This window comes from Mastigoproctus giganteus, chromosome 8 (genome assembly GCF_048544385.1).
Source record: "Mastigoproctus giganteus isolate SK-2022 chromosome 8, ASM4854438v1, whole genome shotgun sequence".
Lineage (NCBI taxonomy): Eukaryota > Metazoa > Arthropoda > Arachnida > Uropygi > Thelyphonidae > Mastigoproctus > Mastigoproctus giganteus.
The window spans coordinates 58,459,526-58,480,722 of record NC_143582.1 but is presented as its reverse complement, the minus strand read 5'-3'; the positions used below and the strand labels follow the sequence as shown (position 1 = coordinate 58,480,722).

General features: G+C 38.4%; 1 protein-coding gene across 5 annotated transcripts in view; it reads left to right on the top strand.

The window, feature by feature from the left end:
* Nucleotides 1–21,197, top strand: part of LOC150081555 (four and a half LIM domains protein 2-like) — a 337,841-nt gene that overhangs the window by 284,781 nt on the left and 31,863 nt on the right. Inside the window, exon 1 of one of the 5 annotated variants that reach the window (XM_090380118.1) lies at nt 13,787–14,125. The exons of the other annotated variants lie outside the window; for them this stretch is intronic. Coding sequence (XP_090236244.1) covers nt 14,003–14,125 — 123 coding nt within the window. The 5' untranslated portion in view covers nt 13,787–14,002. Of the gene's footprint in view, nt 1–13,786; nt 14,126–21,197 lie in introns of those variants that run through there. 5 annotated transcript variants of the gene reach the window in all.

Genomic DNA, 21,197 nt, shown 5'->3' with positions numbered 1-21,197 from the left:
TGTGGAAAACTTAAGGACCAGTCAGGTTTTCACCTGTAGCTTCTCATAGGAGTGGCCTGGATAGGGGAAAAGCATCAAAGGAACCTCGTGAGGTACAGAAATGATGAAGGAAACGACACAGACACAACAACGGAAACAAAACGGTACAGAGGGACTTTATTCAAAATTGGCAACATAGCACTGGCTGCCATGATACATATGGATCGCTGCCAAATTTGGAACAAAGGGAAGAGGTGGTCCTCAGTAGGAGATATGGCCACCCCAAATGTCGATGCAGGCTTTGCACTGCCTGTCCATACTTAGAACAATGTTGTTGATAAGTTCTTGCGGTAGCATCGTCCATTCCTCTGTCAGCGCCGTCTTCAGCTGGTGAACATTTTCTGGTGAGTGAGGACGTGAGCTACGCGTCTCCCCAGAGCGTCCCATATGTGTTCGATGGAATTTAGATCGAGGAGGTACGGGCAGGCCAATCCATACGAACAATGTTCTCACTTTCCAAAAGCATATCAACAGCTGCAGTGCGATGGGGGTGTGGCGTTATCATTCATAAACACGAACTCGGGGCCAATGGCACCTCGGAACAGATGCACATGGGGAAGGATTACCTCAGTACAGTAGTGTGCACCGGTTATAGTACCCCCTTCCAGTATCTGGAGTTGTGTATGTCCATCCAAGATAACTCTTTCTTTTTTTTTTTTTTCTTTATTAACAAAGAACAGCAAGCGGCCCCTAGCCAGAAACTGGCAAATCCGCTATGTACATGCATAGATATATATACAATGATATATATATATGATACAATATACAAATGATACATACAATGATATATACATATAATCGTGTTAATTACAATGTTATAGGTGTGATGAACATGTATCATGTTCACAGAGCAAATCACATCACGTAATTAATCAGAACTATTACTTGTGTCCCAGGAACCACAAGACAGCAGTCTTTTCCTATCCTAGGAAGAACGAAAACCGCACCCACTGAAGGTAGTGCTATATACCAATGGGTGTTAGCTAATCCTGTATCCACAGCTGCCCAAACTGGGGTACCAGCTAATAAAAAAAAAAAAAAAAAAAAAAGAGAATAGATGGCAGGCGATATCAGTTTCAAGAGGCTATAGACATTGCAGGTGTTGGGTTGGTTCCTTGTTGTTGATATGTTGATAAACTTGAGAAGAGTTGCTTTCTTTTAGTGAAAACAGCAGAGCAGAACTGTTGTAGAGCTGAGAACGATTGAGAATTTTCAGTCAGCGCCACTTCATTTCCTTCAGAGAAGTTGCTGACAGCAGCTTGTAATGTATTTCTGTCATCGTGGTACAGGTTGCAGCGATACAGAATGTGCGTCCAGGTTTCCTCAGCACCACACAAGCAGAGATTGGTGTCAGACAAGGCAAATTGAAATAGTTTGGAGTTGATGGAGCCGTGCCCAGTAAGTATATACGATGTTGTTAGGCTAGGAGAAAACCATTGGCGGACGCTCTTGTTGAGAGGGAAGGTAACTGCAGGAACAAAAGAGTGGGTGACTTGACCAGTAGTACTGGAATCCCATCGTGATTGCCACACACTGATAAGTTCGTTCCAGATTCTCCGTTTCTCGTCTTTGATGTTAGCAGTTAAGTTGCATGAGATGCCGAGAATCTCGCCGGGAACTCCGTGCTTTAGACGATAGCATAGTCCTTTGAAAATTACATGCAGGTCTAGTGGTAAGACTCCAGCAAGGACCTGCAACCTGCAGAGCAGCAGAGGACACTGTCCTGCAGGCCCGGAGCATGGCAAGCAGCATAATCCGTTGAATGGAGATGAGCTTGGAACGGAGTTTAACATTAACGGCTCTATGGAACCAGACTCCCGAAGCATATAACGCCTCCCCAGATGAGAACACCTCAACCGCCATATCGATCCCTTTCAGTGATATTTGCGGGGTGATACCGTGTGCCAACCTCTCGCCAGATTAGCTGACATCCAGAATCGCTGCTGAGACTGAATCTACTATCATCAGTAAAGAGTACCTTACCCTATTGCGCTGCTGTCCAGTCCTAGTGTTCGATGCACAACTGTAAACGGTGTCTCCGATGGGCAAGTGATAAAGGGACACAGCGTATTGGCCGTCGGGCAAACAGTCCACCTTTGTGGAGTCGCCTGGCCACAGTAAACCGCAATATCCTGCGTCACTATGCAGCTGCTTTGCAATGGATCCCGCTGTCTGGTGTCGGTCCCTCTTGGCCTGTAAGAGTATATTGCGGTCATCATTGGGCGTTGTTTTTCGTGGTCGACCACCACTGTACCTGTCGTTCTAAAGGCCGACCACGCACGTGAGACGATGCTATGGGTGAAACTGAACTCTGCAGCCACACTCCTCGCACTTCGACCTTCCTAATTATTCGACCCAGGCTAAAGTCATCCAGATGTTGTCTACTAGCCATTTCGTTGTCCGTAGCACTCTAATCGAATGAAATCAATCGAACGTCTGTAACAATCGTGCTCACCATTCGGTAATTTGCACATAACTGCTGAACTGCTGGTTTTATCTGTTTATGTGAGCCCTCTCATCACGATTGAAATTTTTGCATGCGCACCAGCTTTCTACTGAACGGCCACAGTTATGCAAATCGCCACAGGCTATTTCGTTTGATTTTGTGGTTGTAACCTTTAGAAATAGTGTTGGTCCTTAAATTTTGCACACCAGTGTATATAGCTACGTAGAAATTTGATGCTGTTGCACTAACTGTACGATGAATCTTCTTGAACAATTTATCCTTCAGTTGCTCGGAAAAGAAACATTGTAGTAAATGATATAACCATTAGATAGTTTTTATAAGTTACAGGCATTCTAAAGAGGGTATAATAACATACAATAATATAACAGTCGCTTCAAAATGGAATGGCAATTTCATATTTTCTTTACCATTGTACAACGCAGAGAAGCAACAACAAAACTCGGGACTAAACATTACATGCTTAAATCAGAAGAGCGAGCTCGGGGCAAAACCAATCATATATAGCCTTTCGGAATCGATGTTCAATAACCAAAGTAAAATACTTCTTTGTTTCGGTAAAGCAAATTTTTATGATAGGAAGTTATAGCCTTGTTGAAACGGTTTTTAAACAAATAAAATTATTTGTTAATTCTTATTGTATCTTATCTCGAAAAACTTCACCAGTGACTAAATTTTCCAGAAGTTCTATTTGAAAACAGAAAGTTGTAGTAGTAGTAGAAACAGCGTGATGCAAGAAAGCAAGTTTATGTAGCATCAGCCAAAAAAAAAAAAAAAAGGCAATTTCACATATCCATTCCCTCTAAAACTTTGTCCAGTTCTTCCTTGAATTTATTTAAGCTACCAACTTCCATGACAGATGTAAGTTTGTTCCAGCAATCAACTACAAGCTGGCTAAAGGAAAATTTCCGCACATCTATTCTACAACTGTCCTTCGTCAACTTGAATTATGCCCTCTCAGGTTCGTAATCTGAGCAAGAGGAAGAATCCCATCAGAACTGAGCTTGCTCAACCCATTCAAGGCCTTATAAACCTCAATCAGATCACCACGCAAGTGCCTAGTAGCAGTAGTAGTGGCATGTGATGCAAGAAAGCATGTGTATGAGCTTTGCAGCATCAGCCAAATAAAAAAAAAAAAATCACACCATTCCCTCCAAATGCCTGTCCAGTTCCTCCTTAAATTTATTCAACCTATCAACTTCCACAACGACAGAAGATGGAAGTTTGTTCCAGCAATTAACCACCCGCTGGCTAAAGGCAAATTTCTGCACATCTATTCTACATCTGTCTTTTCTTAATTTGAATTTATGCCCCCTTAGGTTCGTAATCTGAACAAGTGGAAGGATCCCATCAGAATTCAGCGTGCTCAACCCATTCAAGGCCTTATACACCTCAATCAGATCACTGCGCAGGTGCCTAGTCTCCAACCACTGCAATTTGCAGAACTTGGCGGATACCACCACCCAGGGGTGGTGGTATCCGCCAAGAATAAGTAACATTAGTCTTCGCCATTGAGAAACGTTGCTTATTGGAGGTAGTGCAATATCAGGGAAACTCGCTGTGAAGGCATTCAAAATATGAGATACATGTATATCAAAAACGATGCCATTTCATCTATTTCTACAAACTAAAATTCTGCTATTGAATAACTTGTTCAATTAACAAAATGTTCATATTGTTTAATATTAAAAATAAAGAATTTGTACACTGGTATTCAAAGAAAGTGCATCACCTAGGAATTTCACATTTCTAACCCTTTTTCGCGATGGTATGTTACATTAATGACTAGCGTCACAAATAGAAATATAAACAAAAGATATTTATTAATAGTTAAAGCAAAGCTAAGTAATATTTGACAGGTGCTCTCAAAATATTCCAAAATGAGCATTTTCAACCTTTATACAACAGTTTTGGTACACACGACAATTATGGTTGAAATGTTATCAGAAGCTCTCAATTTGCTTCAGTTTATCATTTTAAATGGAAAACAAATTAAAAGTTCACCAGGTGCACACTAATATTTAGTTGAACCGCCTCTGGCCCTGATGACAGCAGCACACCGTCGAGGCGCCTCCGTAGCCAGGTGGGAAGGAGCGGCAGTGCGTAGCACACGCTTCTTGATTAGACCGGGGTTCGAGCCCGTCACCACCAAATACGAAGGATGCGGAAAGGTCACGAAATGACCACCGCATATCCCGGAGCAATATGGCCTTAGTTGCTAATGCTCCTAAAAATCAAATAACAAACAAACAAACACACCGTCGAGGCATTGACAAGATCAATTTCTGAAGATAATCAACTGATAGTTCGTGGTTCCAAACACGAATTATGGCTTCCTGAAGTTCAAGAAGGGTCTTTCACGGGGTCTTCCTGAAGTTCACGAAGGTTTCTTTCTGGCAACTGCAGATTCCACAGGAGTCCAACAGTTCTCTATAGATTTTTAGGTCCGGGCTGTTTCCTGGCCAGCTAAGAGTTGAAATGGACAGGTATTCCAACCGTTTTTTTTCCCACCTGTAACAAATGTAAACACATTACTGACGAACCTCTAATGCAGAAATGAATCTAAAGTAACTATAGAAGTGCCTACTTACACTTTTCGCCCGATGACAAGGAGCAGGGTCGTCCTGAAAGATGCAGTTACTTGGCAGGTTGAAATGGTCTCTAATGGTTGGCAGCAATTTGCCTTCCAATATAGCCTGGTATCCACTGGCATTTACAGAACCTTTTATATACTGTAGATGACCTACTCCGCCATACGAAATGCATCCCCATATCATTTGGCTGGTATGGAATTTCATTGTAGGCCCCCTAACAGTCTGGATGGTATTCTTCACCACGTCTATGGCGAATCGTTTGTCTCCCCTCAGAGCCATGCAGGTTGAATTTCTTCTCATCCGAGAAAATAACTGACTTCCACTGCTCGGGAGTACATTTTACATTCTCCTTACACCAAATTAATCGGGTCTTTTTTCATTTTTTGTGTGAGGAGGGGCTTCTTCTTAGGACGACGGGCTACAAGTCCATTTTTGAAGAAGCGTCTTCTGACTGTTACTGCACTTGCTACCACTCTTGTGTGTTCTTCCCATTCTCTTTTCAGCTCAAACGAAAAAGCTTTTTATCGATTTTAAGGCATAAACGCTTGAAAACGCGGTCCTGTTTTGGCGTAGAGACTTGTTTGCGTCCGGTTCCTTTTTTTCCTATTAGCAGAACCAGTATTCTTGTTTGAGAGAAATCTACTCACTGTCGACTGATTACAAGACACTCTATAAGCAATATGATGGTGAAAAACATCCTTCCTCACGTAAAACAACAATAGCACTTTTCCTTCGTGGCGTCAACTGCGCGTAACTCGCTATCCTGACACAAGCATGGAATGACTGCAACTCTTGCAGAGACTGCTTATATATCTGAAAGTAACAGCTGATGCAATATTACGTCATCACCTACGCGTGTAAATCTTATCAGATGCAATCTGTAAGAAATATTGCCATATACTAACGTTATTCGGACGACAATTACAGTTTTAAGGGGCGATGCATTTTCTTTGATCACTAGTGTATATTTAAATAACGTATTAAGTGGGAAAACGCCATTATAATAATACACTGTGTATTCTTTATCACGAACTTTGTACGCAAGAAAACTTTTTACCCGGGAAACTTCTTACGTGAGAAAATAATACATTACAATATATAGAGTTGAAATTCGGACTTAAGAATCCAAACCTAGTACAGAGAAAAACTTCTTATGACGGAATTTCTTATCCGGGTTCTACTGTATATGCAATCCATTTTACGTTGGCATGGGTAGTTAAACGTGAGTATTCTCATAGTCTACTCTTAGCATAAGCTGAAATACCGATGCATAGTTTCAATGATTATATTCATTGGTGAAATAGGTAAGTTTTTATTTTTATTTTATCTTCTGAATCTATCCAAATATTTGGAAATTGGATGAATTCGGAAAAGAAAATTGGATGAATTCTTTCAAAATTTACTAGTTTTGTTTTGGTGCAACAGATAGTTATTTATTTATTTTATTTTTATTTTTTTTTATTATTTTTATATCAGTTTAGGTTAAATTTTTCTCAAGCCTTCAGGTTGTCACAGACATTCTCTCAGCTTTACCAGACAAGCTGTACTTGCTACCTACGAGTCTAAAACGCTGTAGAACTGATATTCGGGTGACACTCAAGTTAGGTGGACCCAATTTCGGCAAAGTCCGGACGGTTTGTGACAAGCCAAATCCTCTGCTTGCACCTTCACGATGGTGGGACTGCTAGTAATCCTGGGTGGTTTGGTTTGGTTTGGTTTGGTAGTTGTTGGCGCATCGGCTTCTGTGGTCATAGTGCACCTCCCAAAGTTTTTGCAGTACTTTGATCCAAGCCCGAGGCGGGAATCGAACCCGCGACCTTTGGGTTGCCAGGCAGGCATTTTACCCACCTGGCTAGCCCGGTCGGCTAATAATCCTGGGTATAACCTCTATGCACAAGTACATGGTGGGTGACCACCCAGGTGTGAACCAACGTAAGCAGAGGTCGAGGTGTGGCGCCCACACCACATGAAGGAATGCCGCCCCTCTATTTACCAGGCAGTACTAGGTGGTAGATGACTCTCATCAACCGGTGAAATACCACCACTTTGCTTATTGGAGGCTTGAAGTGATGGAACCCATGTTTAGTCTCTAGAGCTAAGTTCCGGTCAACCTTTTCCCATCTCTTTCATCATGCAGTATGATTGATGACTTTTGAGGTTATGATGAACATCGTGGCGAGATCCAATATTCCATACATTTCGAGGGTACAGCTCTAAAACGGTGTTCGCAGGCAGGCCGCTAGTTAGTACACCGGACCGAACCTATTGGTAACTCTTTAGGAGGCTTCCGGATCAGCTAGTGTATAATCTTGCTACCTCTACTCTGCCAGATAGTGACTGGAAGGAGTCCGAGTAGTGTGTATGCGGGTGGCATTGTCGAGGCCACTTTATGTCAAGGATCTGGGCATATTCTTACCATGTGTACGCCATATCCAAAAATTTCATTACTTCATACAGCATGTCCCACCCACTTTTTCTTACTGTTGAATACACCATGAATTGCCAAACTAATACAGCAATCTTATCTGCGAAAATATCTAAACATTCCTAATTCATTTCACAAATATACGTGGTCTCAATTTTAATCTCAACGATGTCCATTTCCACTTGCAGTCTGCCAAACCCCACGTACTTTTTCTGACAGAATCTCAGTTATCGGTTGATTCAACTACTGCTCATCTCAGATGCCCAAATTATTCGCTGTATGATTCCTTTCGCCTCAAAGGTGGTACTTGTGCATATGTCCGTTCTGATATTCCCTGTCAGAGACTTGGTAATTTTGAAATTCCTCTCTTCGATCTTCTCTGGCTTAAAATCTCTCTACCTCATTGTGTCAAATTCATCTGTTGTCTCTACCGTTCTACCAACTCCACTAATCACTTGGAGCTCTTTGACTTTCTCCAGTCCAACTTTCCTAACAGTGAGGTAATTTTACTTATTAATTTTAATGTTCACAACCCCAGCTGTTTTCCTTTTGCCAGTCATACTGACCCAGCTGGTCGAAATGCTGAGGCTTTTGCAATTATAATGACCTTGCACAGATTGTTCATTTACCTACAAGAATACCAGACAATCCTAATCATACAGCCAACACGCGAACAAAACGTGAAAGGTCCTTTAGGCACCTCAGCTCACAACTTGGTGATTGTCTCTTCTTCAATGGAGAAGGTGATTGTCTCTTCTTCAATGGAGAAGGTGATTGTCTCTTCTTCATGGCTATTCCCAACCTCGTGTTGTTTGGCATTACAAGAATGCAAAATGGGATGACCTGCGAGACTTCTTTTCCTTGTCGGTTTACTGATTCAAAACTTCTGATGTCAGCGTTTGCTCAGATCGTGTCAGTGAAATTATTCTTGCAGGAATGGAATCCTTTATCCCACACTCAACTTTAAAATCTCTTCCTTTATCTAAACCTTGGTTTTCCAATAAATGTGCTAAGGATGTTCAAGAAAAGAATGTTGCATACCGTAATTGGCTTGTTTCTAATTCTTCAGTTTCATTTTCTGCCTACACCAAAGCTCGCAACAATTGTAAAGCAGTTATTAATCAGTCCAAACTAGAGTTTGAACAGGCTAAGAGTAGAAAACTTGCTTCTTGCCCTAATGGTAGCCGAGCATTCTGGTCTCTTGCCAAAGCTATTGGCCGCAACCTTTGCCCATCTCTGCTCCCACCTCTGTCCAAACCAGATGGTTCTGTTGTCACTTCAGCCAAGGATAAAGGTGACCGGCTAGCATTCCATTTTTCTTCCAACTCATGTATTAATGATCTTGGTAAAACACCTCCCACCATTCCCAACACGCTCCATTCAATGCCTCCTGTGGTCTTCCTGAAAAGGATGTCAGAAGGATTTTGACGAATCTTGATGCTAAGAAAGCTGCAGGTCCCGATGGTATTGCTCCATTTGTTCTCAAAACCTGTGCTCCTGAACTCACTCCTGTTTTTTGCCGCCTTTTTTTCATTTTGTTATTCCAAATGTGTTTTCCTTCTGCTTGGAAATTTGCTCATATCCAGCCCGTTCCTAAAAAGAGTGACAAAAACCTTCCATCCACTTATCGTCCCATTGCAATTACATCTACTCCTTCTAAAGCAATGGAGCAATCAATTAACCGCCAACTCTTAAACTACTTAGAAACCTTCCATCTGATCAATGATCGCTAGTATGGATTTCGTCAGTGTCGATCAACTTGTGATATTCAGGCTTAAGTTACCCATTTATGGACTAATTCAATGGAAAGGTTTGGTGAAACACAAGTAGTTGCTCTTGACATCTCAAAGGCTTTCGAACGTGTTTGGCATAAAAGTCTTCCAAACAAGTTTCCATCTTATGGTTTGCAAACTGTTTTTTTGTAATTGGTTATCCAGTTTTCTTTCTGATCGCTCACTGAGGTGATGGTAGATGGCTCTCTGTCTTCTAACTTCTCCGCTAATGCGGGTGTCCCCCAAGGTTCAGTTCTTTCCCCCACTCTTTTTCTCTTGTATATTAATGATCTTCTTCCATTGACTGGAAATCCATCCATAGTTTTGCCGAAGATAGCACATTGCATTCCACTTTCCATTTTGAGAAACCTTGCCCAGCTCAATCAGCTTCAACTTCTCGAAAATCTGCTACCAATTCCTTAAAAGCCAATCTTCCGGTAATTCTCCAGTGGGGCAAAGACAACTTAGTTGATTTCAATCCTTCGAAAACTCAGTCTTGTCTTATATCTCGCAAAAAAGGATTCATCTGCTCCTATGCTTATCTTTGGTGACACTCTGATTTCAAGGCAAAATGATATATCTCTTTTGGGAATTACCCTCACTTCTAATCTCTCTCTCTCTCTTGGCACAAGCACATTACAAATATTGCTTCCTCTGCATCTAAAAAACTTGGTTTTTTTCTTTCGCTCTCAGCGTTACTTTTCTTCCAAACAGCTGTTCACTCTGTATAAATCGCAAATCCGCCCTACCATGGAATATTGTTCCCACATCTGGGATGGTGCCCCCAAAACCTCTCTCAGGCGTCTTGATTCCATTCAGAAGAGGGCTGTTAGGTTAATTAATGATTCATCTCTAACAGATTCTCCCCACTCGCTGTCTCATAGACGTACTGTTTCTGCTGAATGCCTCTTCTACAGATATTTCCATGGGCACGGTTCTTCTGAGTGGCTTCTATAATTCCCGCTCTCTTTTTCAAAACAGTACGAACACGTGCAGCCACCAGCCAACATCCATTTACTGTCCAACTTCAAACTCACAGAATCAACTTTTCTTCTTCCTCATTTATTCCTTCAACTTCCGTTTTCTGGAACAACCTTTCTTCGTACGTATTTCTTGAAAATTAGTCTACAGAATTTCAAGTTAAATGTCAACAAATATCTTCTTTCGTCTTTTGAACCTCCAACCCAAGCACGGTACTAAATACTATAGGTTCTAATACCTCTAGTGTTTGGGGTTTACATAAAAAAAACCATTCCCGGGGTAACTTTGATGAATAAAACCACATAATAAATTGATTAATTTATTTAGTAAACGTTGTCAAAGTAGCCAGTAAGCTACCATCAGAAAAGCAGTTTGCCAACAGCGCCGGGGAACAGTTAAGTTACATATAAGCAAATTACCTGCATAACAGACTGAGTTTTCTGGTGTATATACAGGATGTTTCATGAGAGGTAAGCCGTACTTTCAGGATTGATTCAAGACTTGAACATAATAGGGGGGAAAAAAGTTCATACAAACACGTGTCCTATTCTGAATGGTTACAAGGATATGGCTCTTTGAATATTAAAAAATGGATATGGAGTGTTTCAATGGTAAAAATAATAAAAACTAAACAAGAATAAGCAGTATGTATCTAGTATGAATAAACAATTTAATAGGTATGTGTTTGTTTATTCTTATTGATGAATTTATTTTTATTATTTTTTACATCTGAAAACTCCTAGCCATTTATTTTTTTTAAATTCAAACAACGATAGCTTCCGAACCGCTCACAATCGGACACACGTTTATATAAACTTTTCTCATTGATTTCAAGTCCTGAATCGATCCTGAACGTACGTCCTATATATATTCCATTATTGCCTTAATGAACTTATTAGTGCAAAAATGTAAGAAATATGTTATAGTACCTTAATATGCTTTACCATTTATTTCTTGCACATACATTATTGAGTATTAACATTTTCAGTTCATCATGTTAACAGCTACCAACTTTTTTCTTTAAATTAGTTTTGTTTTCTAACTTATTATTTACTACCTAGTGCACCTTTACAAACAAAATTTAATATTATAAGCTAACTAAAGCATGTGCATTACTCGTATTACTTGCCTTGCCGGTTATGCGTGTATAATGATTAAATAAATAAATAAATTCTAAATACTCACAGGAGAAGCTTGCCAGAAGGAATTAGATTTATGGGACTTAATGTCACTGAGGACGGAAATTTTTTTTCTTGTATACAGGCCCGTAAAAACTACCACCACAGCCTTCTGGGAGTCTAAATGACGCTTCCAGTGACGCACTATTTTAAATCTTCTCATTTATCACCATGAGATAAAGGAGTTAAGCCTGCTTTTTTTTTTTTTTTTTTTTTTTCATTCTTAAAACCAAAAGGCACTCATAACATCTTATATGTTAGTAAACATAAATAAGAGTTAAATCCAAAATCTTTCTGCTGATATTTTAGAGACTGTAATTTTCTAAGATTAAAAACTAGTCACAACTTTGATTTTTCACATTTGAAAAAAAAAAAAAAAAAAAAAAAAAAAACGTTTCGTGTAAAAACAGATATTAACAAAATAAACGCTATAATTACCGGAAATTATGCAGCAGTTGTGTCACGTACGATTAAAATACATTCAAATGTACTGATAAAACAGAAAAAATACTTGTTTCTTTATTTTGTTCTTGAAAGAAATATATCTTCTCTTCCTTCCGGCAGATGACTTCTCTAAATTACTTTAAGCTCGGCCACAAATTCTTATCTGAAGTCAAGAACAAGACAAGGAAATGCCTAACGTACTCCAACTTGCATTATTATACTGTATTCTATAGCTGATTTATCTATTTGTTAGAAAAAAAAAATCGGAGAATTATGGTTAAATATACCTTCTACTAAAACCAAAGACGGATTAATTGAACTTGCTGAACAGAGAACAGCACTTCGCTGGGAAACGAACTGCAGTTCCCTGTTCAGCAAATTCAGTATCCAGTTATTCTTTTATTAACATGTGTATTTTTTCCTCCGCACTTTTACCTTTTGAAAAAAATCCAAAAATAAATTCATAAAAACTTATCAATGATATAAAATATTTTTAACAATGTTGTTTAAATGTTTTTTTTAACCCAATGTCTTCAATAAATGTTTCAAAATATGCTCACATCTAGTGGAAATTGATAAAAGTAAAAATTTTTAGTAACAAACTTTTTTTTTTGTATTTCAATAACGAAATCCACTGTACTACCTTTATTTATAAATAAGAAAAGGGAACGTCCAATTTAAAATTACATATTCATTGAAAATATGATTTTAATCATTAATGTTGAAATATTATGTGCAATAATCTCAGTGTAATGAATTATTTTTATTTTTCGACTTAAATTACTAAGACAACGAAAGGTGGTTACCGGTCACTTGAGGCTCATTAAAGAGAAATCAAAATTACTATAGAACAACAGGAATTATTCATCAACACCCGTTTATTCAAAATGCTAATAATCTTTTAAAATTCTGAAAAAATTACCGCCAAGATACAAGGTTGTTATTGTCTTCATATATCAAAATTGCTGATAGAAGAAATGCAAATGATCAAACTTTGTTAATAAATAGCCTACTATAAGTTAACAAAATATGCATAGACTGCACGTCAAAAGGAGTAGTTGCAGTTAAAATAAAAGTTATAAGAGAAATTATATAACGTTGAATCAGCAAACAGATATAAGAAATTAAATTAATTACAAGTAACTAGTTACAAGATATGGGGAAAATACGTATAAAATTCGAGAATTCGGATAATTGACGTTTGGCAAACCGATACTCTGATTTTTACGATAAAAATGCAAAACATAATGTAGATACTTTAGTTTCATCAGAAAAGTACTACGAAGTGCAAACTCAATTTCTTATGCACTTAGATTATTAAAATAATTTCGAAATGGCAATAACTGTCGACACTTCCACGGAACGTTTCGCGGAATACTGAAATTTTATTCCGTTTCTAACAGATTCTATATATAGACTACCAATTGCGTTTTTTCGATGAACAAAAGTATGAATGTACAAGTATATTTAAATTCTTGCTTTCAAATAACAGAATCCTTGAACGAAATATTCATTTCCTCAGTAAGCATGAGTGTCATGGATTTGGATAAAGGGATGACTCTCTCATGCTACAGCGTTCTTATTTCCTGTGGAAGATATCACTTCCTATTTCTTCACTGCCTTTTAAGGTTCCTCTTATACGACGGTTGAAAGCTTAGAACGAGGGAGTGGGCCAAAGTACGAGCCTTTTGCACTCGGTACGCTAGTTATTCTTGTCTGTTCTCCTCATGCCGGAGACTTTGTACTTCAGCGCTCGCACGAGTTCGTCTTGCCACGTGACACATCATGGCGGCATTCAACGGAGACTTCCTCCTCAAATGCGTAGGAGGTAGTGTGCTCGTTACGTCTTTTTGGGGTGGAAGCTATGTGGGTCTGTTTTCCCCCACCACCCAACCAACGCTCCCATTATCCCACCCTTCACGAACAAGAAAATGGAAAATTCCACAAGGGACCAGAAGAGGATTCAGTAAGAGCGAAGTAGATGTGATTTTGACTCGGGAGAGAGAGAACTCAGCTCATTCCTCTTGTCGCTCATCGCTGTGCCAGTTGCCCGTGGCTTACCTGTAGTGTCTGTGTGCCTTCCGTGAGCATTTCTGCTTGCCGAAATGTCTGAGTACGAGGAAGTTAGGAAAGTTACAACCAAGAAGGTCAAGAAGAAGACAAGAGTGCAAGTAGAGGTGGAAACTGACGAAAGGCAACATGATTTTCCCGACGAACAGAAGAATGAGGTATTGTTCGACTTCTTTTACCTAGTTTCTTGTTTCATCCTGTATTCAACTTCCAGCTAATTATTGTATACATTATCTTTCAAGTTAATCTAGATACTGTGATCTACTGAACATACCCAGTTACGATGGAAACATGACTGGAATATGAATAGCTCCGTATAGGATTACTCCTTTGAACAGACTTTGATAAATGGAATCCATTACGTATTATTTTTTTGGAAATTGCTGAACCTAGAGGGAATTGACATAGGCACCTCTCCGGTCTAAGGAGGCTGACAAGCAACCTTTGTTTCCAAGGTGCCTGTCAATGAACATCTCCGTTGTTAGCAATGATCACAGAGAAAGGCGATCTCGCACTTAAGTTCCTAATCACACCCAGACAACGAAAAATTCGTTAATTCGTTAAAATTAAATTAATTACAGTTACAGTTAATAAAATTGGGTCGAATCAAATTTATATAAACTTCAACTGCTCACAATTATAGAATATATTTTACTCATTAAAATGTAAATAGTAGTAATAGATCGCTTAGTTGGAATGTGAATTCAATTACAAAAGTAGACAAATACTAGATAAAATCACTCAATATTCCATTTTCTCCAACTGCTTCGTTGTTTAGAATCAGCGCACAAAACCTATGACCATGTGGGGTCAGTATACTGTGTCTGTAAACTGGAGGAAGTTGTATGGTTTTATAGCAGTTCTTAGAGATGAAAAATCAATTTATGAATTTTGAGGAGACCGACTAACTTCATCAGGGTAAAGAGTACATAAAAGTTACCGCGGATGAAAATAGAACACAGGTCTTTTCCACAAGACCTGAAAGAACAGAAGTTGAAACAGTGTGCTTTAACTGAGAGTTGTTTGCTGGTAGTTTTGTTTATCGAAGGTACATTAAAAAATTATTTTCTTCTCGAGAAGAAACTGAAGATTTACGCCCTAATAATGGACCGGTTACCACAACCAAAAATTAACTTTTAATATCACATAATTTTGGTTATATAAAATAACTAATAAAGAAACTTTCCGCTTTCAAATGCAGTGCTCATTCTTCACACAGTTTTCAGTAAAACTAAGGATAATTGAGATATCCACAGTAAATCCGAGCACATCATAATTTTAATGAATGAATGTTTGCTAATGAATTAAATATGCATTTATACATATATATAAATGCTGTTGGTAATCAAGAATTTAATTACCGGGGCAGGGGTGGGGTTAGCACATCCATCTCCAAGTTCCAACGCGAAGTTCACCTTTGGGAGGGGGGGAGTTTCTCTGTCTCGCATATCTGGGTGCTTCCTCTGGAAATCGAAAGAGGAAAGCGAAGAAAAAAAAAAAGTATATTTCACTCAAAAGAGGAATAATACACTGAAAAAGTTAAAAGAATATGCGAATGCATCCTGTCGATTTTAAATCGAATAGCTCGTCACTTAACAATGTATGAAAATAAGCTTCACTGTTAGTTGAACTGCCAGTATAGATGCATCCTTATTGCTTTACTACGTGAGAATCAAGTATATAATCAATTTTTCATGAGAGGCATGATTGACTGTGTCCGAGCATTAGGAGCATCAGGGTTTACTGAATATCCGTATACAAATGTATTAGTGCATATCATGCCAAAGGCCTATATACATATAATCAATGAATATTGACTGAGAACACCTTATCGACAAATACAGAGAACGCATTAAGAGGGCATTCCATAATCGCGACTGGCGACTTCTTTCTCATAATGTAAGGAAAATTCGAAGGGCAATATCGCGGAAAATTACGGACATCGTAATTTTCCGCGATAATAGCTGATATCACACAGGAGCTAAGTGAATCAGTGTAGCTACGTTGCACTCTGTAAACATATCTGAATAGATCGGTCAAAAAAGTAATGCGGTCGGAAAAATCTCGCTTCAACCATTCTACCACTGACAGATGATAGGGCTGCGGAAGAAATTACTGTACATGAAATAATGGATCCGGAACACATCCTAATCCCCCTCTATGCAGGATTCTGATTGCGGTATTACGGTGTGAGCAATATTCTAGTGGCACTGGTCCTCTCGCCACCTTGAGGGTATACTTAGATATTATTGCGGAGTATGGCTTCCTATAGTGTTGACGTTGTTTCAAGTTGACGAAATATTATTGAAATGCTTTTTTTCCAAGTAAAAGAATTTCTTCAAATGTAATATAAATGTTTGTGTCCGTCATCTGAACAATATAAAACACACGTCAAGAAAAAAGTTTTTCCTAAATATTGATAATGAAAATGTTTTCAATGCTTGTAAAACAAAAAGTTTTTTGTTGTTTTTCATGGGATTGTACCGTATATTGCACAACAGGCTAAAGGATATTCAATTCATTTCGGCCCTTCACTGAGGAACACGAACCAGAAGTAGGTCAGCTCACTATATGTCTAAGTTAATTATTAAGCTAAGGGAAGTAAAGGTAGGAGCGCAGAACGTAAATTTTGCGACGTTCTGCTAGTTATGCCAGCCAGCTCCAAATACTGGCCTACCATACTAATAACCATACTAATACTAATACTTAGTAACCATAATCCACTGACTTACAGAATAATAAAAAACGTAATTTACCACAATTATGCAATATGCAAAATACGTAATAAATAATTCTCACTTAATTACACGTGCTGTGCATAAAAATACTAATATTTAATAGGATGAAAGCAGTAACTGTCGGCAAAAAAAAATGATTCTAAAAAAGCCACACTGTTTTTAACAACGAACAAACAGTAATATCTGAAAGCAAAATGCTGCCGACCGGGCTAGCCGGGTGGGTAAAGTGCCTGCCTAGCAACCCAAAGGTCGCAGGTTCGAATCCCGCCTCGGGCTTGGATCAAAGTACTGCAAAAACCTTGGGAGGTGCAGTATGGCCACAGAAGCCGATGCGCCAAAAAAGCAAAATGCTGCAATTTATTTTCCCGCCACTGTATTTATCACATGGATCTAAAATCACTTAATCAAGCAGCTCTGGATGAACGGATTTATGCAAAAAACTTTAATTGGAGAACGTTAATAAAACTCACCAATAAAATTTAATTTTAATGTACGTTAAGCAAGCCAAACAAAATGCAGCATACTCAGTTTTAAGAAACGTGATTAATAAGGTATAAATGCAAGTTCTCTAGTTTATCATTCTAAGTTAAGGAAGACGAAGGTTTATACTGCCTGGTACCAAATTAATAAATATTTAACATGCCAGGGCGAATTGGTGCAACTAATTATGCATCCATAAAATTTTCTTAGGGAAGAAAAAGGAAACGACATATGAAACTCAATATTTTTCATGTTAACGAGCACAAATGTCGGTGGGAAGGGAAACAAACTGATATTATATATTAAAGAATATGAAAACTAAATTACATGAAAGAAAATACAAACCATTTGCTTACGGTGTTATAACAGTATATTGCAATATCTCACGTTTAGGGTGTTGTATAATTATGGGCAGTTTTATAAGTCTTTGCGCGTACGTAGGTCCGTGGCCGATAAATAGTTTAAAACTACTTTATGCATTCGGATTGATATATTTCATGAGTAATAAAGGTATATAATATTAGCCGTTTATAAACTGTGCATTTCGATTTAGTGGGGTCTAATTGGTGTTTTAATTTGTTTTAAAGTATATTTATCATTCACTGAAGCTGAATATTTTGATTAGACAACTGGGCGTGCTGTCTGCTTGAGTCAGCCAAAACTTCGGTAAGTTTGTCATTTCATCTAACTGGCGAAATATCCTCAGTGATTGTACAGTGGTTTCACAACTTGCCACTCGTTTAGAGAGACCCCCTTCAGTCGGGCTGTAGTTAGCGATGTCAGGTGGAGGGAGTAGGTTCCCCCGTCCCGTGAATTATTCCGGATTTGCTAGTTAGCGCAGCATGCAAATCGGCCCGAGAACACAGTCTACGTAACACAAACTCTGCGTTTTCATAGTGCACTTGATTCGGTGATCATAACATTCACCATAAAATTAATAAAGCTGAAATTTGGCTGATTAGGCCAAGCATTTAAAAGATCCGATTTTTTTTTATTGCATAATGAGTATGCCTGAGGTCGTTTGCATTAATTTCAGCAAAAATTTTCTTTCCGTACTAAATTTAAAAATATTTTTGTGTATTTTCCATGAGCATTTATTTAAGTGTATAATGGAAATACCCGATCAAGACAATGGGCGCATCGTGACAGAGACAACGTATTTTATTTTTAATTTTAAGCAATGCAAGAAGGAGATTTTCAAGCATAAAACATTTTTAAATTAAATGAATAGGATAACGAACCTTTCACACTATTTAAATGAATGAAGTCAGTTAAGCTTTGGGTATTTCGAGTACAGTATAAGAAACGTTCCCCATTTATGATCAAACTCAGTTCACGTTCTATTCTTATTGTTTAAAGAAAACTTTAAAAAATATCTAGGTGTATTGATTTATCGTGGAAGCATACATTACACAGGACAAAATCTAAGAGCAATGAATGAGATAGCTATTTAAAGCGACGGCATTTATAAAATAACAATGATAAATGAAAACCACAGTATAGTGCACAGAAAAATCAAAATCCAATACAAAAAAAAAAAAAAACTGTATTCAACCTTTATTAAAAGTCATATAATCATCATAGGAATATGGAAGCAAATCATAAATATTAATCAAATTTTAAACATACCGAGACTTTATCGTCTATCCACAGTCAGTTTTAAATCTAATATAAAGTAATTTATTACTGTTTATTAACATAACTTATGAAAATTTAAAAATATGGCCAAACGTTGAGCAGCCATAGATTAAATATAATATAATACTATGGGGCTTCGCCCCCTGCTCGCTGCGCTCGCATCTTTTGATAAAATAAAATACGTACAGAAGCTTTCGACACTGTGTGTGTCTCTTCCTTAGTTATGAATACATAATACGTTACATATGGAAATCAAGAATGGTACCGCGTGCTCATGCTTCATGCTAGATAAACAAAGCGCGTGCACGAGTTTTATCTAGGATGATCACGCTATAACAGAAGCTTGTTATACCACAGAAAAACAAGCTTCTGTTACGTATTTTAGTACTAGTTACGTATGATACGTAACCCGCATCCCTCTTCGCCCATTGGCTGAAAAAATATCACTAGGAGGAAAATTATTTTAATATATAGAAAGATAACAGAGCAAACATATTCATTGCATTAATAACTGTGGTTGCCACACAACCACAGTTGTAAGTGGGAGGTAATAATATTTACATCCTTCCGTAGTCATTTTCCGCTTCATCCCCCCCGCATCCTCCCTTTATTGGGTCACTAGTCCTAATATAGGCGCCATGTCTTTTGACTGCAACGTGTGTATTCTCGGACCGATTTGCATGATGAGTGGGTGGGGGAACCTTCCTTCCTATGACTGAGCTCAACTAATTAGTCTCGACTAATGAACAGTAAAGAATTTCTCCGGTCACTGACGGAATTCGAAATTTTGAACATCTGATGCGGATATGTTCTCCATCAGCTAAAAATATAATAACAATAAATAAAACAATATATTCATGCTAAAGGTAGCATCCAACTCTGCTTTGAACTTAATCAAATTCATTGCCTTTCTACATTGACAGGAAACTTATTTCAGTGTTCTACAACCCGCTTATATACATACCTCTATCAGATAACCCCTTAGATGTCTACTTGTCAAACCTCACAATGCACACATTTTAAACACATTCTTCATATATATATCGATTTACACTCAGCACTAATCTGGTTGCCCATATTATTTAAACCTTTTCCAGAAGTTTTGTAATTTTAAGGTGCAGTCTCCAGACCTGAATCCATTTTTCAATTGCCTTTTGACCATAGTATTGTAAAGAGGGACAATGGCGTCCTCGCTACTAGGAAAAGTCCTATAAATTATGAAAGGCTGCCTTCCTAGCGGCCTTTTTACGCTACATTTAAAATTTAATGTCAGCTGGAATCATAACACCTACGTGATTTTCGTTTTGAACCACTTTAAGCTCCCCACCAAGCTTATACGCGATTTCAGAATTCCTACCCCTCAAATACATAACCTTACATTTAGAAGCATTAAACTTTAGTTATCACTTTCGCAAACACGCAACCGATCCAGGTCTTTTTTTGAAGCAATGAAGCTTGACTCGAATTGTTAACCATCCTTTCCACCTTCACATCATCAGCAAACTCTGACAACTTCCCTTGAATACATTTGTATCATTTATGGAAATTAAATTAATGTCAGCTAAATAGGAGGGGACTTAATAACGAGCCTTGAGGGGTCCCACTTGTTACCTCAGATCTACACTACAAATTGACCAGTGATAACAACTCCCTGCGTCCTATCTTTAGGCAGCCTAGGATCCAGAGTAAGATCGTACCAGTAACTCCAACTTCATCCTGTTTATATAGCAACCTTCCATGAAGGACGATATGAAAAGCTTTACTAAAGGCTAAATATACGCGTTTTTGTCTGTAAAGCGCCAAAACTAAGGGGACAGTATATTGTGTCTGCAAACTGCATGTGCTTTCCTGGACGAAAAACCCGAGTTTTCGGGCGATACAATCACGCGACCCTCGCATGAGACCGACTAGCTCTGCCACACTGTGAAAAAAAAAGCCCATATAGACCGCTCGTGTCATTGACAGGATTAAACCCGGCATTACCATCCGGTGTGGGGAGGACGGTTATTATATCCATTGTGCTATCCATGAGGACAATAAATATATATAATGTCAAAAGTGTTGGATGCATCCAACTGATTAATGACTATATCACTGTAATTTACCAATTTGTCAGCATAACCTCCCATTAACAAATCCATTCCTACATTTTTTTCAAGATACAATTCCTGTCGAGATGGTTCTAAGCTGCATCCTTAATCACAGACTCAGTGACCTTCCATGATCTTCCACAGTAGTGAAACTCGATGGTGTATAGCAGTCCAACTTCTTTTTAGCACTGTCTTTGTTGATTGGGGAAGTTAGCACTTCTACAGTCCAATAGGATCTTCCCATATTCTAATAACCTCCTCATTAACATTCCCAACCGTCTGAT